Below are 10,409 nucleotides of genomic sequence, written 5' to 3'. Positions count from 1 at the left end.
GTAGTAGCTCAGTAGTACACATATATGGTACTTTAATGTATTTGCATTGTATTAAAATGCGTTCATTTTCAATGGGTATAAATGCGGGTGAAACAGGTGCATCCCAAATTTTTAACATTAATATTTTTAATACAACATGATAGTTATCATTTTGCTTTTAGAAAAATGTTTTTTGGGGGAGGTGGCATAGTGCACTACAGGCCCCTGTGGCGCAGCCTTAGCTTTTGTCCTTAATGGTATTTTTTCCCCCTTACATTACTATAACTTTTATACTTTAAGTCAAGGGTCTTCAACGTTTTTTAGGCCAAAGATCCCTTAACTTAGTGAGAGACCCCCTACTACATCTTATGGATCAAGATGCATGTTGAACTTGGCCTACATTAACGTGAGGGTGGCCTAAAGTTAAAAAACAAAACAAAGTGAAGCGCAAAAGTATTGTTTTACGCTAAATTGATACCAGCCTTAAAATAAATAGATTCTCTTGCTATGCTGTTTATCTTACTTAGATTTTATAAGTCCAATCATTTTTGAGTGAATCTAAATCAAGTGACAGCATCCTTTATGCTACTTCAAAAACTCAGAACAACCAAAAACAACCAAACGGGAACGTTGTGTGGAGGTACAGCGCAACCGCAGGGGAACCTTACAGTTGGTTGGTTCTCTTAACGCTTAGAGAACGTTATAACCCGGAGGGAACGTTACAGTTGGCTGGTTCTCTTAACGTTTAGAGAACGTTATAACCCGGAGGGAACGTTACAGTTGGTTGGTTCTCTTAACGTTTAGAGAACGTTATAACCCGGAGGAAACGTTCCCTAAACGTTAGTTTTTGGTTTGGTTCGAACTAACCTTTAGAGAACCATAAACTAACGTTCCCTAAACGTTCTGTGTTAGTGGGGAATACTTTTGACGCCTCTGTTTATAAGGTATTTTATTTTGAAATTTCCTGGTCTGGTCACATGGTCGTTCAAGATGGCCGCGCCCTGGAGCGACGGAGTGTAGGAGCAGAATGTTGTGCAAACAGGTTTAAATAACAGTTGGAGCTGCAGGTCGCAACTGAAGTCTGAGAGAGAGAGAGGAGCAAGCCTGTCACCTCCTCATTCCCGCCGACATGAGCAAGGACGGTTTAATCCTGTAAGTACTTCTGCTGTTAGCTTAAACATACAGTATAGCATTCTGTTTTACCACAAATATACAGCCTAAGATGTCATCTATGAGCTTTAACGCTAGCATTGTGGCTACCAGCGGAGTGACGTTATGAAATTATCCTGTGTCATTCTTATGAAAACATTTCTTCACACAACGTGAATTGAATCTAGCATCATGTTGACCGTTTATAATTCTGTCTTCACCAAAGAAAAGTCATATTTCCCGGTCATTATTGCTAGCTACATATCGAGCCTGATAGATAACGTTACAGCTCTGTCCTTAATGGAGAACTCCCATTCAGAAAACCAGTTTAATTTTCTATCGCTCGCATTTAAAGGTGAATTCCCTTTTGCAACATAAAGTATCAGCTTTAACAAGTCATTTGGATCTTCTGATATATTCGGCATATATGCAATTCACTATTTTAAAATCTAAATGTTTTTAATTGCTTTTTTTTAGTCATAACTAATGTATAACGTTTCTTATATAACTTTCATAGTGCCGTCTATTGAGAAAACACGTTGTGGAGAAAAAAACTCTTTTTGTAAGTGTTGTTAACTAATTGCTGCTGGATGAAAGCACTATAAATGCATCACAACTTTCTCTGAGTTTTCCCATTTTTATTTCATTTTAGTGAAGAGTCTAACAGCTGTGCTAATCGTAACACAGCTGTTCTACATGACATATGTCATGTATCCTTTCTGAGTGCCAGAAGTAAACTGACTTTAAATTTTAATAACGTAGACATAATTAGTTTTGTTTGGAGGCGCCAGCGGTCTGCATTTTAAGCCACTGGAAAGAATTTTTTTTAGTGGTCCATATGACAAATAACAGTAAGATTTACTGTAATGCATCACTAATGCTTCCGAAGCAGCCTTTCATTCAACCGTTGTCCTACTGCTGGAAGATGATAAGAGGGCCGAGGAGCGGTATCCCCCATATCTCCCATCTCTGCCATTGGCAGCTCTTCAGCTGGATGCCTATAAGATTGCTGGGGAAAGGGAGGGGTACTTCTGTATCTTAGATAACAGAAGCTAGGTACCGTGTTGTAGCCCCTGGGCTAAAGTGATTAGGCTACTGCCAGTCAAACCTCACTCTCATAAAAGTCAATTACTTTTTGAAAATGAAACTTTGATTGTCAGATTTGCATCGGTTTGTACTCCATTAAAGCTTAGTAACAATTGGTTTGACTATATAAATAGGATTCAATAGAAACAATGAATGTGACTTATTGTCCACCACAAGATGAGATCACATCCTGGTGTTTTTTGAGTAAACAGTAACATTATTTATCTGTGGTGGGGGGGGGGGGGTTCTGAGCTGCGTTCGCTCCAACACTGGGTATTGTTGCTCTTTTGGACACTTTATTTTTAAAATGACTTTAACCCACCACTGCACTGCAACTGTGCTGTATTGGTCAGCAAACCTCTGTGGCATTGTGTTGATATTGTTCTCTTTCACTGTAGCAATGGCTGCCCTCTCTCAGTTTGATGCTACATTACTTAATGAGCACAGTGGAAAAAAACTGATGCTAAACCTTGGGATTTTGTTTTTTCTGTATAGCCCCAAGGACTTCCCTCAGCTCCAAAACGATACTTTCCTGCGAGCAGCACGAGGAGAAGAAGTTGAACATGTCCCAGTCTGGTGTATGAGACAGGCTGGAAGATATCTACCAGGTACCGTGATCAGTGCTTCTTCTGTCTTCCCTGCCCTGAAATACAGTTTTCTCTCTCTTTAGCCAAAAGTCAAGGGCTTTCTTTGCGTCATCGTCTTGTTTTTCTTTCAACTTCAAATAAAATGTCTTTAAAGAGTACAATTTTAGAACGAACAACATTAAGACATTTAAGACTTTGGTGTTTTGTTGAAACTAACTTGCAGAGTTTCGTGAGTCCAGAGCAGGGAAGGACTTCTTTGACACATGTCGGTCCCCAGAGGCCTGCTGTGAGCTCACTCTCCAGGTAAAGCTTTGCTTTTCCAAGTTTTTATAAAAAGTCTAGTTCAAGCTGAAGTTACTTTATTTGTACTCAGAGGTATATTTTGTTTGCAGTAGTGTCCTCATACACTCATAAAAAAAGAGGCACATATCACACATCATTCAAACTAAGACAATGGTAACCTATGCAAAGTATAGCTGTGCCTTATTGCTCAAAGTAATAGCTGCAGGGACAAAACATTTTGTGTCTTTTTGTTCTACACCTAGGGATTGTAAACCTACGCCCAGAGGGGAGAAGCTGGACCTCTGTGTGTAACGGATGGGAACTGTCATTTCAAATTTGAATGATTTTAAATGTACTGTATGTTTTTAGACTGTTTAGTTCCAAGACAGCAGATTTTAGGCTTTCTCCAAAATGAGAGTTCCCTTTGTAAATCTTATTTATTTATTTACTAAAACAAAATGATTGAAAAGCTGATCAGAAGCACTTAAAATATCTATAATATCTAACACATAGCAAACCACCAATGGATTAAACCCAAAAGATATCATTATGGGTGTTTACTTAGGTTTTATTGTGTCTAAAAGATTACATTTCAATCAGAGTTGACTCATTTTGATGCTATTTGCCGCCATGCATTTTTGTTACTTAACACCAGCTTGAAAGAAGAAGCTTCAACATGCCAACAACCCCTGGGAATAAATGTAATACATTAATTTGCTTTGAATACACTTAGTAATAGTACAGTAGTACAAAAGTAGTATATTGTGTTGAGATGATGGCGTGATAATAAAATATCTGATCACCAATGCCCAAGCTACTATCCAAGACAGTACACCAAAATCACAACCACATTGTTATGTTTTATGTTACTGAACTTTTTTTTTCCCACTTTCAGCCTCTGAGGCGTTTTCCCTTAGACGCTGCCATCATCTTCTCTGACATCCTGGTTATCCCACAGGTAAGCAACAGACAATCAACATATAGACAATGCACCTTTTTCTCTTATATCTTTGGAGAAGTGCAAGTAGCATATTAACGTTACATCAAATTTCTTTGTAATTTTCAAGGTGTTTGTCTCTTTTAGCTTATTGTTTCATTTTTACGACCCACAATGTACCAGAGCTTAAAGGGAAGTGAATAGTGGACCCGTCATCAGATGGGCAAAAAAGAAAGGTTCAATGTGACAGTAATGTTGCTCCAGGCAACTGGTTGGTGTCAAGTTAGTCATAACTACTTTATTAGTCAGTGAAATGTGTTACTTGTGTATCAATCAGCTTGTGTTGATGTTTTTCTGCCCCCTAGTGGCCAACCAATATGAATGCACCTTAATTAGCATTTCACTCTGTTGTGTGCCTATAGGCAGTTAGCTTGCGTGATAATTAAAGACAATGTAACATAAAAAAATAATAGATTTTCCAAGTTTGACAGCCATATAAAAACATGTATGTGGCATAAAATGTATTATTTACATATGAAAGTTTTTGGGGCACTCACTCTCCGTCTCTCCATCTATATGAAATTACATATAGATGGTCTTCTATATAGTCTTCTGCATGTCTTTATTCATTCTTTCCTCCCTCCAGGCCATGGGTATGGATGTCCAGATGGTGGCGGGTAAAGGTCCTACATTCCCAGACCCCCTGAAGGAGCCAGAAGATCTGCAGCGTCTGCAGGCCAAAGTGGATGTGGACAAAGAGCTGGGCTACGTCTTCAAAGCCATCACACTGACCAGACACAAGATAGAGGGCAAAGTGCCGCTCATAGGATTCACTGGAGCTCCGGTTAGAGATGATACTGACACATTTAAAGACAAATAGAAAAGCATGAAACAAAAGTGTATGAAATTAAATAAAATCAAAGTATAGTCATATTTACTCTTCCCTCTTTGCTGTGTCCATCCACAGTGGACCCTCATGTCCTACATGATTGAAGGCGGAGGCTCCAAGACCTTCTCTAAGGCGAAGCGTTGGCTCTACAGACACCCTGAGGCCAGCCACATGCTGCTGAGGATGCTGACCGATGTGATCGTGGAGTATCTGCTGGGGCAGGTGGCAGCCGGAGCTCAGGTTACAGCCCTTGCCTTTTAAATCTCTGGAACTTTAACAAATGGCTTTGTTTTGTAACTTAATCAAGTTGAAAGAAAGAGCCTGGAGGTTTTTTTCTGATATGTGTGGAGCTAAGTGTTGACAGAAACAATAAGATTTATCAAGATTGATAGCTTCAGAGATTCAGTGTAAGGCATATTGTGTGGAGTATGTCAGAGTTTGGACATAAATACTCTTTGCTGATTGTGGCAGCTCCTACACACACTCCTTATTGAAACAAACCGGCTTCTCAGTATCAGCACAAAATGTGGTCGATGTAGCATTTTCTTTCCCCAAAAACATTTGAGCACAGCCTGAAAGCACACACCTGATTATGACACTAAGTCTAGACAATGTCACACCAGCAGAGTACACTGCCATTTATACAGCAGTATTTGGGGCAGCAGAGTGGCTTTAGAAATATATGGAGAGAAAAAAATAGTGTGTGTGTGTGGTTCAGGCTCTGCAGGTGTTTGAGTCCCACGCCGGCATTCTGGGTCCGGTGGAGTTTCAAGAGTTCTCTCTGCCTTACCTTCGAGACATCGCTCGCTGCGTCAAAGATAAACTCAAGGAGGCAGGAAAGGACGTTCCCATGGTGAGAGGCAGCCACACATAAATATACCCAAATCCACAACGAACACACACACATTTACACTCCTGCAGTAACACTGAAGTTTTGTTTTTAATTCCTCATATTTCTGTATTTGTTCTTCTTGACATCGTCAGTGACTAATGATGTACACCTGCTCATCATCTGAACTGCAAATGAAGCAAATGTCACCTGCTACTCTTTTTTTCTGTTTATTCTCACGGTATATCAATCACTTTCTATATTAGTTTGACTACTCTGTTCTATTCTTACCATCGACTACACTGTTTTCCCCAAGAGGGACCATTAAGGATTCATTGGGTCTATTATAAATAACTCTTCTGCTTTATTACCAGAAGATAGCAGCATTTCACCATAAATCCTTCATTATGATTCCCGTGAAAGTTGCCTTTGAAAATCTACTCTTCTTACTTTTCTCTACTTGTGTGTCTTCCAGATTGTGTTTGCAAAGGATGCTCACTACGGTCTGGAGGATCTGTCTCAGTCTCATTATGAGGTGGTTGGGCTGGACTGGACCATTGACCCACGATCAGCACGGTAAACACAAAGGCGTGCACACGCACACACCGATAAGCAGAGCTATTTTGACTTGACTACTGATATATTTTCAAATAAATGTAAAAGACTTTGTTTGTTCTAAAATAGTCTATACACGACGTTCCACTTCCGAGATTCCGCTGGATGTCCGTTGCCTTCTGCTTTCTTTGTGTTGGAATTTTAAACTCTGGTGGATTTAAGAGGACTGTGGTTAACTGCTCTTTAGATCTCTGCAGGGTATATTGAGACCGCTTGCTAGACTGGGTCTGAGTTTTCTGTTGCACGACTAAAACAACTTTTGAAAGTACACATGTTCCACCAAAACAAGTTCCTTCCTGAGGCTATTTTGCGGTGCCACTGTGGCTCCGCCTGGCGCCTAGCCGTTTTTGATTGGTTTAAATAAATGCCAATAAACCAGAGCACATTTTTTTTCCCATCCCGGAATGCTGTGTGGTCTAGCCAGACCCTCCTCCGCAGCGCTGGGGAGGAAGGTCTGGCAAAGCTAGACTAGTTCTAAAACAACATCATGGCACAAAAAACAAACAATGAAATCACCTAAAAATCTAAATACCAACTGCACCTTCTAACTCCACTGAATATATCTTGTCTGCACCAAGCTCCGTGTTAGATATGGCATCGGCTGTTTCTGAAATAGTAATAGAAATTCAAATCCTAATCGGAGCTGGCTCCTGAGGTTGACGCTTGTAAAATGTTGAAATATCTGTGGAATGCGAGCAGGAATAGAAAATGATCAAGACACAAATCTCCTCACTCAGAAGAAGATACAGCTACAGCCTTAAAATCCACTGTCATGGTCAGACTGCAAAAACAAAGAGCTTAAGGCTGAATACATCTCAGGGATGCAGCTGTTGCTGAACTAATCATGAACCACACTGGCGTGTTTCCTGAGGAGCAGGTTAACCATTAGTGACCTCTCCCTCGTCCCTGGGTGCAGGATTTAAGTCAACAAACGTCTGTGTTTCCTGCTCATCAAATACTTAACCTGTTGGTTAAAGGATTACTGTGTGTGTTGTGTGTTGTGTGTGTGTGTGTGTGTGTAGAGAGCGCACAGGAGGGAAGGTCAGCCTACAGGGAAACATGGACCCTTGTGCTTTATACGCTCCAAAGGTAACCTCCACTCCCACTTTGGTTTAGGCTCTTACGTGGACAGAGGCATGACGTTTTTCTTCTTCAAAACTATCTTCATTAACAAAAATACATTATATGTGTATATATGCTGTATATACATCTACAGGAACCTATTCCCAGTAACACAACAGTCCCTGTGGTAAAAGGAGAGACTGAACAAGCATGACATTAACTTTTGTGTGTCTCAAACTATGCGGTGTTGTTTCCTTGAATTTTAAGGGGAATTGGGCCTGGAAAGTCCTTGACACTTCCTTAAATGTGATGTTTAAAGTGTGGGAACCCTGTGTGACACAAGTAACTATCAGTACAGTGTAGGCCTGCACGATTAATTGTTATAAAATCCCAATCTCGATTTAACCTGTTCACGATTTGTATTTTTAAATTTCATTTTTAAAGCCTCTCTGTTTACAGGCTTGTGGTGATACACAATGTGCTATAGGTGCCAAAGAAAAATCTATGTTTGGTACTCCCAATTTGTTTTGTTTTGTCATGGTTCATGTGTGCAATAAACCTTACACTTCGTGAGAAGAAAATCATGGCAGAGAATCGTGATATCAATTCTAAGATAAAAAAATCATGATTCATAGTTTTCCCTGAATCGGGCCTAGAACAGTGTGACCAGTACGACAGATCTGGACTACTGAAGTTTATTGGAACAAAGTTTTGTTAAATCGCTTGTGAATGCCACCTTAGAAGAAATCTGATCTCGTTGGTGGTTCTTGTGCGAAGCCCCTTGTCTGATCATCACAGACATCTCACATAATGTAAGAATGTCGCCCATATCTTCAAAAACATCTGCAAGACATCTCCTTAATCCCAAAACTACAATTAGGTCTTGGTATGTCTTTCCTTTTTAAAGCAATTAGAAGTTTGTCCTGTAACAGACAGGAATGAGTTTGTTTCCTTACATTTACTGGAACTTTCTTCAGTGTACATGTCTTTATTACATTTAATTGTCAGGAATATTGGGATTAGAAAGGTGTAATGTTAAATCCTGAGTAGCCATGTATCCGGTGCATCTGGTATTTCTAGTTTGGCTTTTAGCTAGAAGACATGTCTCTTCTCCTAGATCTCTATAGAGATGTCTGTGTGGAGATTGAAGACCGTTTTCTTTATAATCTGCTAATAATATATGTCCTAAACCATGCACTACTGACCTCTGTCATGTAAATGGTTAAGTGTGAGCTGCTTAATGAGGGTTTCAGAGTATAATTTTGCATTGTTTTTCATGAGATACATAAGAAAAGGAAGGAAAATAAACAGACAACCCCAGTGCTATTTTCAGCCCCTGCATGCATGCATGCTGTGAATCCTATTTGTATCCCACAGTATTTCAATTCATGTATTTCTACATAATACAATGAAGTGCTATAATTCATTCTGACAAACTTTTGTTTACACACAGTACGGCAATTTATAACTCTTCATTATAAGTTGAGAAAGTTGTTTTTTCCTCTGACCCAGTTTGTACAGTATATCTCAGACACTGACTTATTGTAAATATTAGAAGCCGACTGGTCTAAAAGGTGTGCCAGTTAATCCTTCCCTTTTTCAGCATCTCTCCCTCTCTCCCCTCCGCTCTAACAGGAGCGCATTTCAGACATCGTGAAGAAGATGTTGGAGGGTTTCGGCACGAGGGGCTACATCGCCAACCTCGGCCACGGCCTTTACCCCGACATGGACCCAGAGAGCGTGGGCGCCTTCGTCGAAGCTGTGCACCAACACTCTAAACAGATGATCAGACAAAAGTAAAGACCGATGTGTCTGTGTGTGTGTAATCCAAAAAAAAGATGTTGATAGTGATGGAAAGAATTTACAATAATGCATTATGTTATTAAAAACCTAAAACATTTACAGCTTCATGTCTCATTTCAGGAGTTAAATAATCCATTCCCCCGGGATTCATATTGTTCATGTTCATTTATAATATGTTGATCTGACCAGGAGTGGATTATGTGTTTCTATTGAAGAGAGGGTTGGCATCATTTTATGCACGTACATGAACACAATCCAGCTTTGACTATTTTCCTTTTTTTTCTTTCTTGATATTTGTCATCCAATCAAACTCCGGCTAATGTCATTCGAGCACATAAAAAGACAAATACTCTTCATCAGGACAAGTGGCTCCTTTGTCCCTAAACTGTGAAAACAAAAGCCGGTGATTTGTAAAAAGGGTTTCAGCATAAAGCACTACTGCAGTTAAAAAAAATACTAATAATCAAACGTTAACGGAAAAATGTCAGCACGCAGCAGTTGCTCATTCCAGCGTCTAACATTTTAACAGGGAACAAAATCCCCCGCTGGATCTCAGCAGGAAGTTTTCTTTTTTACTCCTTCAGATTGAACATCTTCTAAGAAATGCACGCTGTACAAGAAGATGTCTTATGCTGTCTTTGTCTTTCACCCTGAATCAGTTTTGATCTTTTTTTTTTTTTTTTTTTATTGCATCCACTCAGAATAGAAAAGGGTGGCTTATGAAGGGAATCACATTGGAAGCATCCTAAAAGGTTGTATGGGATTGCAGTTTTCCAGAATGTTAAATACTCATCATGAATGTGTGTATCTGGCTCTTTTATTTCTGTCCAATAAAGATGGATTTCATTTCCGGTAAAATGTATGTTGTTTTTTTAAAAGGCCTATAAAAGATGATGTTTCAAATCTGTGGCGGTCCTCTTTAACTTTTTATCTATTGTCATAATCAGGTTTATGACCAGAAAACTAATGACATTCTCATCAGCCTCACTTTGTGTTAAATAGCACAGCTGTTCCTGTAAGTAGAGCCTCACACAGCTAACTAAGCTGCGGACTTAATTGTAGTCTTGTTAATACTCGGTCTATAAACTACTAAATGTAATTAAATTAATACAATTATTTACTACAATGCTGAATATCCAAGGGTAAAAAGGTTGCACACGCATAGATCTTCAGGAGAATGTGGACGTTTTG

The 10,409-nt window shown here is 39.5% G+C and overlaps 1 protein-coding gene across 1 annotated transcript; it reads left to right on the top strand.

Moving 5' to 3' along the window:
* Window positions 1-861: 861 nt before the first annotated feature.
* Window positions 862-9,317, top strand: urod (uroporphyrinogen decarboxylase). The gene is made up of 10 exons (XM_032532094.1): window positions 862-1,131; window positions 2,710-2,822; window positions 3,025-3,104; window positions 3,979-4,041; window positions 4,667-4,864; window positions 4,988-5,149; window positions 5,628-5,762; window positions 6,214-6,314; window positions 7,376-7,442; window positions 9,051-9,317. Exons 1-10 carry the CDS (start codon window positions 1,109-1,111, stop codon window positions 9,213-9,215), a joined length of 1,107 nt encoding a protein of 368 aa, XP_032387985.1. The 5' UTR covers window positions 862-1,108; the 3' UTR covers window positions 9,216-9,317.
* Window positions 9,318-10,409: the final 1,092 nt, after the last annotated feature.

Source organism: Etheostoma spectabile, chromosome 12 (assembly GCF_008692095.1).
Source record: "Etheostoma spectabile isolate EspeVRDwgs_2016 chromosome 12, UIUC_Espe_1.0, whole genome shotgun sequence".
NCBI classification, from domain to species: Eukaryota; Metazoa; Chordata; class Actinopteri; order Perciformes; family Percidae; genus Etheostoma; species Etheostoma spectabile.
This window is presented reverse-complemented; position numbering and strand designations above follow the sequence as displayed.

Excerpts from the sequence above, each read along its gene's own strand:
- urod (XM_032532094.1), top strand. The coding sequence starts at position 1,109 with ATGAGCAAGGACGGTTTAATCCT. Across the intron at positions 5,763-6,213 it reads CAGGAAAGGACGTTCCCATG|ATTGTGTTTGCAAAGGATGC; the intron begins GTGAGAGGCAGC and ends TGTGTCTTCCAG. Across the intron at positions 7,443-9,050 it reads GTGCTTTATACGCTCCAAAG|GAGCGCATTTCAGACATCGT; the intron begins GTAACCTCCACT and ends CCGCTCTAACAG.